Source organism: Mauremys mutica, chromosome 6, assembly GCF_020497125.1.
Source record: "Mauremys mutica isolate MM-2020 ecotype Southern chromosome 6, ASM2049712v1, whole genome shotgun sequence".
In the NCBI taxonomy this organism is placed as follows: Eukaryota; Metazoa; Chordata; order Testudines; family Geoemydidae; genus Mauremys; species Mauremys mutica.
The window spans coordinates 61,962,201-61,977,473 of NC_059077.1; the positions used below are offsets into that span (position 1 = coordinate 61,962,201).

The 15,273-nt window shown below is 36.5% G+C and overlaps 1 protein-coding gene across 7 annotated transcripts in view; it reads left to right on the plus strand.

Moving 5' to 3' along the window:
• The window catches only part of PAM (peptidylglycine alpha-amidating monooxygenase), a 209,762-nt gene that overhangs the window by 117,857 nt on the left and 76,632 nt on the right, over positions 1-15,273 (plus strand). For all 7 annotated transcript variants that reach the window (XM_045020809.1, XM_045020810.1, XM_045020812.1 and 4 more), the window contains one exon: positions 4,131-4,214. In XM_045020809.1, coding sequence (XP_044876744.1) covers positions 4,131-4,214 — 84 coding nt within the window. The remainder of the gene's footprint in view (positions 1-4,130; positions 4,215-15,273) is intronic.

Genomic DNA, 15,273 nt, shown 5'->3' on the forward strand with positions numbered 1-15,273 from the left:
GAGGAAGAGTAGCTCCCTGCCTCCCCCCTGCAATCTCTTTTTCCGTCTTTAATTTAGTGGTTTCAGTTGGTTAAAAGTGTACATACTTCAATCTAATTAATTGTGGTAATGAATATTACTTACTTTATAGGAACTAATGAACACATGTGGTTTTCTTATTCCATGTAACATTATGGATTATAAATCAGGACTAAAGGAGAATAATATAATAATTAGCTCTTGCACAACACTTTTCATGCAGAAGTCTCTGAGTGCTTTTCAACTAAGTGAAAGTTTCATTATCTCCATTTCACAGATAGGGAAACTGGGGTGAGAGAAAGTGACTTGCACAGTGGCCCAGAGCAAGTCAGTGGTGGAGCTGGGGATAGAACCTGACTTCTAGTTCAGTGCCCTCTCCACTAGAATGCACTGCATCCCACTACAATTAGGGGGAGGGGAAGGATGGGCAGTTTGTGTTTTTGTTTTTAAGGAAAAAGAGAAAGCATAAATACAGAGTTAGAGACCCTTCAACCCTTAAGTGAGAGTTGTGAGATTTTATATAGGCATATCCAGTGGCAGGATGGGTCCACCAGAAGTAGCCTGGCCTCCACTTGCATCTTTTGCCTTCCTCTGGAAGCAACACTTGTATAAGGTGGAAATTATGAACTCATTCTTTTCATGTCCCCAGCTTGTTTTATTTATTGTCCATCCCCTTTGCCTTACTAGACGCCTTGGAGGAATTGGAAGGTCCTCTGTATTCTTCCTTACTGTTCTGTGTGTGCTGGTTTGGGCAGGTGGTAGAAGGAGGGCTGTTAGGAATGTATACATGCTGTCACTGAGGTCTGTACAAGCACCACCTCTGAACTGGGTACCTTTCAGTTATCTTGTAATTGCAACATTTTAAATCTTTATCATTTAAATAAGCTGTGGGCTGGGGAGTTACTGGAGAGTTTTGTGTGCATGCTCAAGAATTTAAGTTATTTTTAATAGGATGATTGAAACATGTACAGTTTTAGGATTCATATAAGCATCCTACCTTCTGTGTGCCTAACCAAACCTGTTGAGGTCCCCACAAAATCCTGTGATTCCCTGTCCCCAACCCCACCTCCCTTAATGGATGCCCTGAACCTGCAATTTTGGAACATTGCCTGGCATATGTCGGTAATGGATAGATGGGCTTTCCCTCACCAGCTTCTTCAGGATGATTTTCCCCTTTTCTCTTTCTAGGAGCTGGGACCTCTGGGGCTTCTCTCTTCCCTTATTGTATCTCTTCCGGAAGGCATCTGGTCTTCTCTGTCTGCCTTTCTTCTGGGAGTGGGGGAGATTCTGGGATTTCGCCACCTTGTTTCCCCATCTCCTGATTCCTGCCAAAGTGCTTGCCAGCTGTCCCTATTGCTTCTGAGTGCTAAGATGAGAATCTAGGCAGAGGTATAGAAAAGGACTGGACAGACAGTGTTCTGCTCTGTGGCTATTATCCTTCTGTGCCAATTCCAGAGGTCCAATAGAGGGGACAGAGCAGGGAAAAGGGGAAGGGATGCACAGGCAGCCACAGACCTCCTTGCTCCTCACCACAGCTATAGGAGGCCAACCTTATTTTGTAGAACTCAACTAGCATCCTAGGACTGGGAACTATCCAGGACAGGTATCTGAAAACTCAAGGCAATCACAGCTGTAATGAGATGATTGACAGGCATGCCTTTGTGACAAATGCATGGTGGTGTTATTTTCTCTTTGATTTGCCTTTCCCATGTTTTAGGTGCACTACTACACATATTTAAAATCTCAGATGTCAAAAAAACTTATGAAATGTAAAGAAAAGAGATCATCATCACAGCAACAACAGAATCTCACAAGCAATCTATAATATATGGTGATATACCTATCTCATAGAACTGGAAGGGACCCTGAAAGATCATTGAGTCCAGCTCCCCGCCTCCACTAGCAGGACCAAGTACTGATTTTGCCCCAGATCCCTAATTGGCCCCTTCAAGGATTGAACTCACAACCCTGGGTTTAGCAGGGCAATGCTCAAATGACTGAGCTATCCCTGCCCCCCTTATACCCCATATCCCTCCCTATATCGCTTCTGCCATAACCGCTCTTATGGATTCAATCACATTTTCCCTCCAATTGTGCAATCCCTTTCTTCTGTGCCCCTTACCTCTGAGGAAAAGCTTGGGAGAATAGATGCATTTTTAATGTTGTGTAAGGACCATCAATAATCCTCTCGGGATTAAGTGGAGAAGGTTGAGGAAGATTTTGATAAACTTTCCCAACTTAAAAAGAATTTAACTTGGGAAAAGAAAAATCTGGAAGCAGAGCTTGGTGGTTGACAAAAGTTGTACAAGGAGTTGAGAGCCTTTAAAATGCCAGTTCTATCCCCTTACAAGACACACCACTGCATATGTAGATAATGGATCCTGTTTGTAATTCAAAGTGCATTTCAAACAAGCTCCAAAAAGAAAGAGAAACTATCTGATTAGAGGTTGTATAGAGGCTTCCATCTAAATATATTTGTCTTTCAATTTTGTTATGTATTTTGAGTCTGGGAACTTACAGATCTATAAGGGCTTTCTGTACACAATTTGTTTCACAGCTTGATGTTCTGAAACAATTGGAGAGCGCACATATGCCTTCATTTTTATATGACGTTGTCCTTTGGATGAATCCCAGCAGATTTTCAGTGGGCCAGTCTCAGTGTAATACTCCATTGCATTATTCCAGGACAGCCTCTGGAGTGTACTGGAAATATATTTACAATCTATAGAAGGTGTAGCTTTAGTCTGAGGATATCTTTATTTTATTGCAATCCCTTTAAACTGAGTCACTTTTCCCCTTTATCCTCTAGCTCCATTTCCCATTGCCACGAACAGTGTAGAATACCACAGACTACCTTTTCTAGACATCTCCTTGTACAGATCTCTCGCATCTTACGCGCATTTAACATGCGCAATTTCAGCTTTACGCGGTTGGCAAAAAAAAAGAGAGAGAAAAAAATAACAATTTTAATACTGTACCTGTAGTACGGGCGATTCCACCCGCCGTTACACTCAATGTAATTTTGACTATACGCGATTTTCGCTTTACACGCTGACTGCGGAATGTAACCCCAGCGTAAGATGTGACAGACCTGTATATTAATCAGCAGGGACATTAATTGAGCTCTGAGCATATTCACTTGTAGCTACAGTTCACCAAAGCTGTACAATCCAGGGAGCCAAGGTGCTAAAGTACATGCCAAACCCCAGCTGGCAATTTGTTGCTGTATCTAAATTACTCAGAACTGCAGATGTTTAAATGAGTTACCAGTCTTCCTTCCTTTCCTTATTTTTTTTCTTATTAATACTATGATTGAGCATAGAGATTCTGCAACCCTCTTCACAGAGAAGCTTTACCACTGGCACTTGTTAATCTAGTGGGATTCACAGGCTGAATAGGCAGAGATTGCTTTCTCTGCTTCTCAACAAGTATTTTCATTGTTGGGCAGGTGTGGAAAGATCTTTATCAATGATGCTGGTGCTCTGTAATTTGTGTTCATTCTTTCAAGTTCCTCTGTAATATCTATTGATAATTTGTCACCCCATTGTTATTTTACTTGGAAACCTGCACATTCTGACAACTTTCATGAAAATAACTATTTCTGCAGTGTTGAACATTTTGTGGTGGAAAATTAAGTTTGTGTATTTCTAATCTTAGTGTTTTTTGCATAAATGCATAGCAATTTACATCTTGTTACACTTAAATTAACTGTTAAAATGGGAAATGAAAATATTATATTATATTAGGATCCTTTGTGGCTAATAAAGAACATGAGCATCATCTTGTTTTATAATCCTACCTAATATGCATTGGAATGAAGGAATTATTTGCCTAAATCAGTCATCACTCTTCATTGATCACTAGGACTCAGACTGAGTATCAGAAGTTTATGTTCAGTGCCACTTGAGCAATATTTTATTTATGTATTTATTTTGTAGTTTCTTTGACCAGTAGTTTTTTCACTGACATCTTAAAGTAAAACTTTCCTCCTCCTCCACTGCCAGTCTAAATATTCAGTCTTGGACTTTTTGACAGTTTTACCAGTGACAAACTATTTAAAATATACCTTATTTATTGCTTGCATAACCCTAACTCGTCTTCTTTATTTTAAGGTGTTGGATTCAAAGTTGGAGGAGAAACAGGTAGCAAATATTTTGTGCTCCAAGTACATTATGGGGATGTCAGTGCATTCAGAGGTATGTGTTTTGGAAATTGTCTGTAAATATGATTTAAAATATTCCTTTCTGAAAAATTTTAGATTGCATGCACACCAAAAAAGCATTTGTTACCTACTGAAATAATTTCCATTGACGCTGCCACTAGTGGGGGTAGAAGCACCTAAAAAGTTAACTTAAAAGTTAACTTAAAAATATACACTTGACTTAAACTTTTTTAAAGATATATAGAAAGGAGCTAGACAAGGTTATATTTTAGTAAAATTCAAAGAAAGCAACAAAAGGCAACTATGCTCATTTTCACTTTGGCTCTGTAAGCAGAGGCAGACTCCTTCTCAGAACAACTTAACATCTTTTTTCATCTGATAAAGTTATTTCACATCTTTCTTTCAAGTTTATATTTTAGTGTAAAATACTTTAAAATAAAATAGCATATTAGAATAGATTTTGTATTATAAATCATGATTTTTCAGTTATATTAATGAGTGCTATATCTCAGTGCAAAATAGCTATGCCTATATCTGGTTTGAAGCTTGGTTAAGTTGAGAGAGACATTAATCAATCAATCAGCATTCAAAGAAGCATGAAAATAACATGAGTATTTTGAGAGTAAGAAAATATAAACATTGCTCTTTGATTTGTTTTTTGTTAATGCATGTGGATAGACTCTACAGCCAGAATATAAGTATTTTTGCTCTAGTATATCTATCCAATAGAACATCTAAAATATACACCATTACTACCAGCATCTGTGAAAGACTGGGAGGACCATAAATTTATATTCATTACACGTTTTTTGTGAATTTCTATAACATGAGGGGCAAATACCCACCTTGTAAGCCTCATGTTTTCTGTGCATTTTTCTGAATTAGGAGTTTTGTTCTATAGTCACCAATCAAAAATCCAGATGCTGGCTTACCGGTTTACCGTAATCTAAAGGGACGGACTGCATTTGATACGCTTTCATCTAAACACCACAAAAATCCAATTTATGTGAGGCATGAGTACAATCAGCTATTCAAATATGAATCCTTTTCAAAACTGGGGCTCTTCTAAATTAGGTGGTACACCTCTGATCAAATACAGTAAAAAGTAATTTGTTAGTAAAAGCTTTGAGGCAGGATCACTGGCTTTTGTTTGTCTGTCTGTTTTTGTAAAGTGCTGTTTATGTTTACTTTAGAAATCCTTAAAGCATTCAGCTTTGCTAAATTGGATCAACAGGCATTTAAAAGATTTGTCAATTCTATATGTTGTTTCAAAAACTTAAACTGTATGCCTTAGGAAATGATTCCCCTTTTTAAATGGTAAATCAAATCTGTTCTGTTTGGTGTAGAATTAAACCATTATTAAAATATATCTCTTGCTAATATTTTGTCAGCATAGTTTTATTCCCTGTCCTTAAATTAACAAGGACTTCACAAAATGTTCAGTACTGGGTCATGAGGTAAAAAGCAGACTGACTTGAACCTGCCAAGAACTATACCAATCTCAGAAACAGATTGAAGTGTTGTCTTCTTGCTTTACAGTGGAATACTTACACAAAAAACGCAAAATAATTCATTATATTTCTGGTGACAAGGATATGATTATAATTATTTTTGATTATTTCATTTCTGTAAATATCTTTTGATATCTCAAATTAATCATCTCAAGCATAGCTAGTATATTGTTAACTGGTATCAGTGAGCATTTGGATTTCATTATTATAAATCCCTCACTAATCTGTTTTCTGGAGAACATGAAATATATATATAGTAGCAGAGTTAACTGATACAGAACTTCAAAAAAACAAACAAAAACACAACATAAAGTGACTTATTCTGACATTTTCCAGATATGTGCATTTATTTTTCCACACTTGAGGACTGTTTGCAATACAGGATTGGTGCATTAGCCATATGGCCTTCTGTTATCCTTGAACAGACCAAACTGTACATCATTATGCTATTGGATTTTGACCATGATGTATTACAATGTGGATTTTAAACTTGGATATGAAGATCCCTGATGACTTAGAGTGGGAAATACAAATATTTGTAGGCCCTAAAGAAAAAAAAAACGGAAATAGGGGAATTGTGTAATTTCATACAGTGGCAAAAAGGAGCATAACTAGTTGTTTGGGATTTAAAAAAAAGAAGTTTATGTAACAGGAATGGGAGGAGTGGAATTCAAATAGCAAAATACGGCATATTACAAAATCAAATAATCTCCCAATATTGAAAACCCTGTCTCTTCAAGCACTTAAAAATAGATTTCAGTATACAAAGCTTTTAGAAACTGTACTGTAGAAAATTCTGTACAAGCAGGGAGATGTACTCAGTGATTGAATAAGTTCCTGCTATTTCTACTTGTTTTTATTGTTAAAAGTTTTTAAATGTTTGTGAAATGAGGGGATATAAGGCCATAAAGCTTAATAATAATTGGCAAAAAAAAGTCTGCACAAATGGAGAGTGCAGTAACTGTTTTAATTTTATGTGGCCAGAAGAAGGGTAAATTGCACAACTGTGGCTGCTCCTATCTGTGCTCAGAAGGAATCTGTTTTTACATCTGACAATACAGGTGAGCTATTGCAAACCCTTGGGAATGGTCACTTGCCAAAAGAGCTTATAATTAAAATCACAACCCTCAGAAGAAAATATATTAGGAGAGAGCTTGCCCTTCGTTATTGCTTGGGGAAGTTGAGAGTTCCTTTTGAGTATTAAGTACAAGTCACATGTGGGATTTTTAAAAAAAAAAATTCTAATAAGAAGACGTGTATGTGTGTGTGTGGTGGGGGGTTAAATGGAAAACAATGAACACCTGAAGTTATTTGCCTGCTACATGACAATTTACAATTTCTTAAATCGAGGAATGAATCTGATTTTTGTTCCTCTTCTGTTCTTTGTCACATAAATCCATTGCGGTGACTGCTTTAACTTACACAACCTATCTTTTCAAGTTTCCAAAGTAAGGTAGTAGACAGGGTTTGGGGGGAGATTATCAGTATTTCTATTAATCTCAATAGCTCTACTTTTTGTCAGTAATTGATGGGATTGTTGGATACTACTGAAGTTGTTAGGAGAGAGATTAAAATAAGTATGACGAAATACCATCTGGTTTTACTTCAGTACTTGTTGTATTGTGTGCTCCAACCTTTTATTTTTAACATGCAAAATATTTCATTTTTCTTCTGTGATCAAAAAAGGCTTCTAATTTAGCTTGCTTGTGATAATCTCAGTTTGAGTAGGGAAAAATGTAATGTGATATAATTCTCTCTAAATCTTGATTGCTCTCTTCAAGCAGATTTAATGTTGAGCTCTGTGAACAGCTTTAGAAATATTTTTAACACTTCAGAAATTATCCAAAAGAAACGTGTCTTATCTGTGCCAAGACTTTAACTGGTAAGAGAGAGATTTCCAGTTTTAAGACTATAATAGTTGCACTTTTTTACAAAGTGGAGCACACATAACGGTCATAATTCAGAATGAAGGATGAAATCTATTCATTTAATTCATGTTATCTGGCACTTTCTCAGCAATAAAAATAACAGTAACAGTCCACAGATTCAGTAGCAGTATTCAGAGTTCAGTGTGCTGTGATATAAGACGTTACTGATATACTTTTTTACTGGATATATAAGCATAAAATATTTGGCTGTAGATCTAGTAATGAATTATGCATATTGTAATTATTCAACTGTGCTCCCATTTGCACTTTCATTCTTTTCTCCCAAAGTACCTGTATGTACCTGTACTGTAATTTTTCAACTGTTTGTAAAAGGGATATTTTCTTAATTAAATGTAACCAGTTAATAAGCAAGTGTAAATGAAATCAGAATATTTTAAGGTATAGAAATGCACAATTAAGGAACGCAAACAACTGTAACTCTGCCCTGTAGGTCTGTGCAATGCTATAACCATGCTATTATGATTAATCCATTTCAGTGCGAATGGATCCAGATCGGATGAAACTGATTTTTAAAAATGCATCGGGGGGCGCGGGGATTCCCTTTTCCCCTCTTTCTCATACAGTCACTACAGGGCAGAGTTAATGTTATTTGGCTGCCTGTAATGCATGTGCCTTAATCCTGCTCTGCTTATACAAGGTTGTAGTCCTTGCCACCAAAGAGTCTAAAACAATTAAGAATAACAAAGGCTGAGGAAAAGAAATACAACTTGCAAGTGAAGTGATCGAGCTGACTACTTAATGCACTTTTTTTGGGATGGGTAATCGACTAAAAGAGGAGAAGTGGTTTATAGCATATGGGAAATGAGGGAACAGAAAAAGAATGGGGAGATGGGAAGCAGTCATGGAAAAGGGCACACTGGCACCTGGATCTGGACTTCCCTTTCTGCTTTGGTTGCTAGGGAAACTGAAATGTTTTGACTCGACAGGCCCACTGGGAGGGTGAAAGCCATAGGGTTGGGAGCTGCAATAGGGCCAGTGTTGCAGAGCATTAGCTCCCTAGGCTTGGTGAGAGAAGCCAGGCAAGATACAATTAAGACCTATTTTATCTTCCTTTTAGGGTTCTTAAATGCACACTATGTAGCTATGAATTTTGCATGTACCAAGTTACCCTAACTGTGTTGTTAAAATTGATAATTTAAAAAGCTGATTTTTTTCCTAATAGCGATTTTTTTAAACTTATTTTATCCACATGAAATATTTTGGATCTGATATTTTTCTTTGTTTTACATTGTAATTAACTTACTGCATTGTTTGAAAAACCTAATATCTTTAAGTACAATTGGTGAAGACTTTTGGGGCAGATTTTGAAATGCACAAATGATAGACCCCCAACTGCCATTTGTGCCTTTGGAAAAAATTTTCCCTTTCATAAGTTAAATCTAGAAGCCTCTGCACCCACCATTGGGCTTCAGAAGGAAGAGAACACGTGGAGGGCACAGGAGTTAAAATGCTTCTCCCACCCTTTCCTCTATAAAATAAGTGTTGCCATGTATTTCAGTCAGGTGGACACACCTATATAGATTTATAGGTTTTTAACGCCAGAAGGAACCACTGTGATCAACTAATCTGACATCCTGTATAACACAGAGCATAGAACTTCCCTATTTTAATTCCTGCTGCAAGTCTAATAGTTGTGCTTGAGCTAGAGTACACTTCTAGAAAAACATCCAATCTTGATTTTAAAATTTCCAGCAATGGACAATCCATCGCAGCCCTTGGTAAACTGTTTCAATGGTTAATTATCCTCTCTGTAAAAAATTGTGCTTTATTTCTAGTTTGACTTTATCTATCTCTAACTTCCACTCCTTGTTTCTTGTTATACCTTTCTCTGCTAGATTGAAGGGTCCTCTATTATCATATTTCTATTCCCTGTGTAGGTACTTAAAGACTGATCAAGTCACTCCTTAACTTTCTCTGTGTTAAGCTAAATAGATTGAATTCTTAGAGTCTGTAACTATAAGGCATGGTTTCCAGTCATTTAATCATTCTTGTAGCACTTCTCTGAACCATCTCCAGTTTTTCAACGTCCTTCTTGAAGGGTGGACACCAGTACTGGACAGGGTATTCCAATAACAGTTGCTCCTGTGTCAAATACAGAGGTACTATAACTTCCCAGTTGCTATTTGAAATTACACTGTTTAGACATCCAAGGATTGCATTAGCCCCTTTGGCCACAGCATTGCACTGGGAGCTCATGTTCAGATGATTATCCACCATGATCCCCATGTCTCTTTCATAGTCATTGCTTCCCAGGATAGAGCCACCCATTCTGCAATTATGGCCTACATTTATTGTTCCTAGACATATGACCTTACGTTTAGCACAAGCAAACAATGTGTGTTTCATGGCTCAGCTTACCAAGAAATCCAGATTGCTCTGTATCAGTGACCTGCCCTCTTCCTTATTTACCACTCTCCCAATTTTTGTGTCATCTGCAATGCGTCATCAGTGAAAACTTTATGGTTTCTTTCACTGTCATTAATAAAAATGTTAGTCTAAAGCCAAGAACCCATCCCTGCGAAACTGCACTTGAAACGTAGCCACTTGACAATGATTTCTCATTTTGAACTACGTTTTGGCAGCTATCATTTAACCAGTTTTAATCATATAATGTTTGCCATCTTGATTTTCTGTTGTTCTTGTTTATTAATCAAGATGTCATGCAGTACCAAGTCAAATCCCTTACAGAACTCAAAGGTAATAGTATTGATGCAATATACTTAATCAACTACATTTGTAATCTTATGAAAAATAGATAGCAAGTTAGTTTGAGAATATCTAATTTCCATTATCTCATGTTGATTGGCATTAATTGTATTACCCTTCATTAATTCTTTATGATCAAGTCCCATCTCAGTCATTCCATTATTTTGCCTCAGATTGACATCGACAGGCTGGTAGTTATGTGGGTTTATTCTTTTTAAATATAGACACAGCCTTAGCTTTCTTCTAGTCCTCTGGAACTTCCCAGTGTTCCAAGACTTATTGAAAATCAACATCAATGGTCCAGAGAACTTCTTAATCAATTCTTTCAGAATTCTCAGATGTAAATTACCTAGATCTGCTGATTTAAGATATAACTTTAGTTGTTGCTTTTTAACATCATCTGTATTTAGTGTTGGAGTGGAAAACGTTTCATAATTATGACTACATCATATGCTTTTTGACCCCCAGATATTTCAGTTCTGTATTTATTGAACACTTCCACCTTTTTTGCACTATTATTGACAATTCTACCATTTTTGTATAGTGATTGGCCAGTACCATTGTTAGGATGCCTGCTGGCAATAGTTTTCTTCTCTTACCAATTTTCTACACTTCTTAGCTTCTAATTGATATTTACTGCTATCCACTTCTCCTTTTTTTACATTTGTTTATATATTGTATAGCTGTTTTCACTTCCCCTTTATACCAGACTGGCTTTTTAACCAGCATAACTTTCTTTCTGAAATGCGGGATTGTGGCTTTTGAGGTATTTAGTGAAATTTTCGTAAACAGTTGATTTTTTCTGTTTAAATTCTTTCTCTGTGGCTCATAATTGTTTTCAACACCCTTTTTAAAGCAGCAAGTACACATGCTACTGGTTTGAATGTTACTCTGTTTGAAGGATGCAACTCTGGATCAACAATTCTGAGAGACCTTTTTCCAGACAAAAGTAGTAAATTGGAGTGCTGCTCATGCCAGCTTTAAGTCCTCTGTGGCTCTACTACACAGATGCAATGGCAAGATAGTGGCTGAACTGCTCATTGCTGCTGTTTGTTGTGATGGGACTGGGTAGTGCAGGGGTAGGCACTCTGTATAGATTGTTAATGGGCATGTGATTTGTGAAATGTTATTGGGCATTGCAGACCTACCATAATTTTCCATTAAAAACATAAGTGACTATAGAATTTACAATACATTGTCTGTTGATTTTGTTGATAAGGTTAAAATTCGCAGCTTCTTGCAAAGATCTGCATGATGATTGGCTTGCTGTTGAAAAAATTATATATTTGTGTAATCTATCCACATGCAGTAGTTTGTTGACTATAAAGGTTTTATGCTACTCAGAAGAGTGACTATAAAATTGCCATCATGAGATTTCATGATGGCATGTCATTGTTTTCATATCTAATGTCCTCAGTTCACAAGGGAAAAAGACGGACAACCTTACAAACTCAACCTGGAAATTAAGAGCAAGCGAGGTTTCTCCTTTTCATACGTCCTTTTTTAAAAAAAAAATCAAAAAAAAAATCTGCAGGCTAAATTATTACCTCGTAGATACCTGTGCAACTTCATTGCCTTAACTAGTTTTGCATAGGTGTAACTAACTGGGAAAGTAAAGTAAAGAATTCTATTGATGTATAAGAAGAAATAGAATCCAGCTAACATTCTCTTAGCTGCGTTGGGTCTGCAGAGCTGACAGAAGCAACAAAAAGAAAAAAATCAGTACAGTCCCATTTTTATCACTGTAGTAAGCATATGTGACTGAATACACACAGGGACAAGATCTGTTGAGCATTTTTACAGCATCATTTTTTCAGAATATAACTACACTTTAAGTGCTGAAAATGATGATGATGTGCGAGAGAAAATGGATATGAAGAGCTTTTATCAAAAATATAAACCCTACAGGATTTATGTTTCTATGATCCAAATATAAGGCACATACTTCTACTACTAAGCTAGAGTCTTTTTGACTAATATAAAAGGGAATTCATAGGTGTTAAATTATTCAGCAGAAGAAACACAGATTGTACTATGAATAAAGTAGGAACAGACTGGAAATTACAAAGAAAAAATAATCAAACATTTTATCCAAAGGCAGCAGAGTGCAAAGTGGATTCCATAGAGAATTTCAGAAACCTCTTTTTAGAAAAATGTAATGTAAAACAAATTGAATGATGTATATTGAATTTGATTTTTTTTAAACAGATTTTAAGTGTTTTCATTAGATGCTGAGTGTTTTGGATGATGAATATGATTGTGTTGAAAATGTAGTGATCTGTTTGTCTCTGAGGGCAGAAAATTAAGAATTTTTAATAAAAATACAGTCCTGACGGGGTTGAAATCTAAAGAAGGCACTTACGCGAAGACAGTTGTAGCCCAGTGGATAAATATATATGTAAACTTATAGGTATTAAATTGCCCACTTAGAAGTTCCCATACTGTTCACTGAATCCTATGCAAATATTGTAAATACATAGGATAAAATAATGAAAATGTTGAAGATAGATTTCAGACCAGGTTTCTTAGTTCACAACAAATACCCGTGTAGGCAGAAGGCACTAGAAATTAGATGATATTTTTTGTTTCCAACAATAGATAAGATCTAGAAGAAGAATTTTCTCAAGTATTTAGTAGATCTGGCTGAGAACCTGAATTTCTTTTCCTCAAAAATTGGACATTTTGAAAAACATTTCATCCTCAATCACGAAAGTGCCAACACTTGAATTTTTTTATGGAAGTGAAATTCCTCAATATTTTGTTTTGGAAACGAAAACAATCCCAGAAGCCCCAGGAGCTCTGGTTCTATGTCAGCCCACCCGATTATATACAGCCAGGGAAGCGCCCAGGGGGGTGACCTCTCAGGAAACCTGCCTAAGTTCCATCAGAAATTTTGCCGAAATTAACACATCCTTTCAGAACATTTAAAATTCTGACAAAGCAGCATTTTCTGACCCAAAAAACCCTTTCTGTCAGAACATTTCCAACCAGCTCTAGCATTTAGTAACACATTTCTTCATAAAAACTGGTGAAAAGTGACATAGGCACCATGCATAATATAATTTCTTTACTGAATTAAGCACACATTGGCTATTGGACTTAGTTTCAGTACTACATTTTTTAAAAGTTAATCTTAATGTGATGATAAAGCAAATGATCTCTGTTTATATTTCAAACCATAGTGTTGCATTTTAACCTGCACCATTATTTTTGCATTGATAAAAGAAATAAACAAAGGCAGGATTCTTCTTGTTTGATCTCTGTTGGAAATCCAGCATAGAGAATCATCTTGAAAGAAACCTGCTTCCGAGGTGGATGAATGTATTTTCTTGTATGTGCCACAGGGCAAATGGAAACTAATAATTTATTTTCCTAGAGCAATGTGTACTTGCTCTATAGCTGAAATGCAAAATTAAAGGAGTTAGGCTAGCCAGAGTGACAGGTTGGAAAGATGATTTTAAGATTTTGTTGGATTTGTGCAATATTTCACCACAGTTGCTTAGCTGTAACAGCATTTATTAGAAAAGCTCTATTGGAGATTGAGACATCTGCTGTCATTGCTTCATTTTTTTCAACTGTGCTGAACTGAGTGCTCAGCAGCTTTGATAGTTTCAGGAATGTGAGTTGTAGGGAGGGGAAGCAGTTGTTAAAGAACATTTATCTCTGCAGACATTTTGAGACTATTTAGAGCAAGTGCTCGTATTTACCTGCAAAAATTAAAAACTTCTCTAGGTGATCACTTGCACAAGTCTGGAATCTAGCCCAGTCTTGACATTATTTTGCTTTTGCTGTAGTGCACTGTAAGTCAACTTTCTATTATCCACAATGATGTGGTTCTGCAAGTTGAGTAAGATGAGTGCTTTATCTTGTGGCAATAGAGGTTAGCTTGTTCGTTGATAGTTTTGGATTTACTTTGGTTTTGCTAAATACAGATTAAAGGGGAACTATGCCTGTTTGCTCCACACTCTGAAAGTTGTGACGGTAGAAAGCATTTGAGCAGGAGTAAACTGAAATACATTTGACATGTTTATGTAGGAAAACCACTATGCACTAAAAGTGAAGGCCAAGATTTTCAAAAGTGACTAGAAATTTGGGGTGCCTGCTTTTTGGGTGTCCAACTTCAGACAGATTTTTGGTGCTTCCTGAAAATCAGCCTCCTAAAAGTGTCTCAGGTTTGAGACCCCAAAAATGAGTCACAAAAAATTAGTAAACCCACTTGAAAATCCGTCCCTAAGTAACAACAGTATATCCAAAATATTCTCTATGATAGCAAATATTTTCCAACCTTCATTATACCTGATACAGATAATCTAGTATACAGTTTCAACCTTGTACAAGCCATGATTTGTGGCCCTGTGGCCAGTGCCGTAAAACGACAACAAAAAATCTAGTTTTTAGCACAGTTTGAAGTGGGGAAGGTGAAATAGAGACGACTCCGAGAAGGAACTAAATCCTAAAAATGGAGATTGTGGGACATAGAATGAAAATGCTGTTAATTAAGCGGATGAGACCAGGAAGGATAGGTATCTGTTACTGAAGATTGTGAGAAAAATAGGTGTAATCCAGAAGCATTTTAATGCCTTAAAAAATTAAATTATCTTTCTCTCTCTTTCTCTTCTGTACTTACGTTTTTCTTCAGTTCTCCTACTCAAGATCCAGTAACTTTCTTTCCCTAGTGTTTTCTGACCCTGGACTTGGTTCTTCTGGAAGCAAGGGTGTGATTGACGAGTATTGCTCTTTCTGGCATGAAGCATCTTCACCACTTTTTTTTTCCCCTTGACCTCAGCAACTGCTTAGTGCATTTTTTTCCTAATCTACTCTAGCTTTCAATCTTGCATTCCCCCTCTTTTCTCCCTATATATCTAAATTGTGTGTTCAAAATAAACTGAGACCTATGAGCATGGAAAATAAATTCTCGTTTTCCATA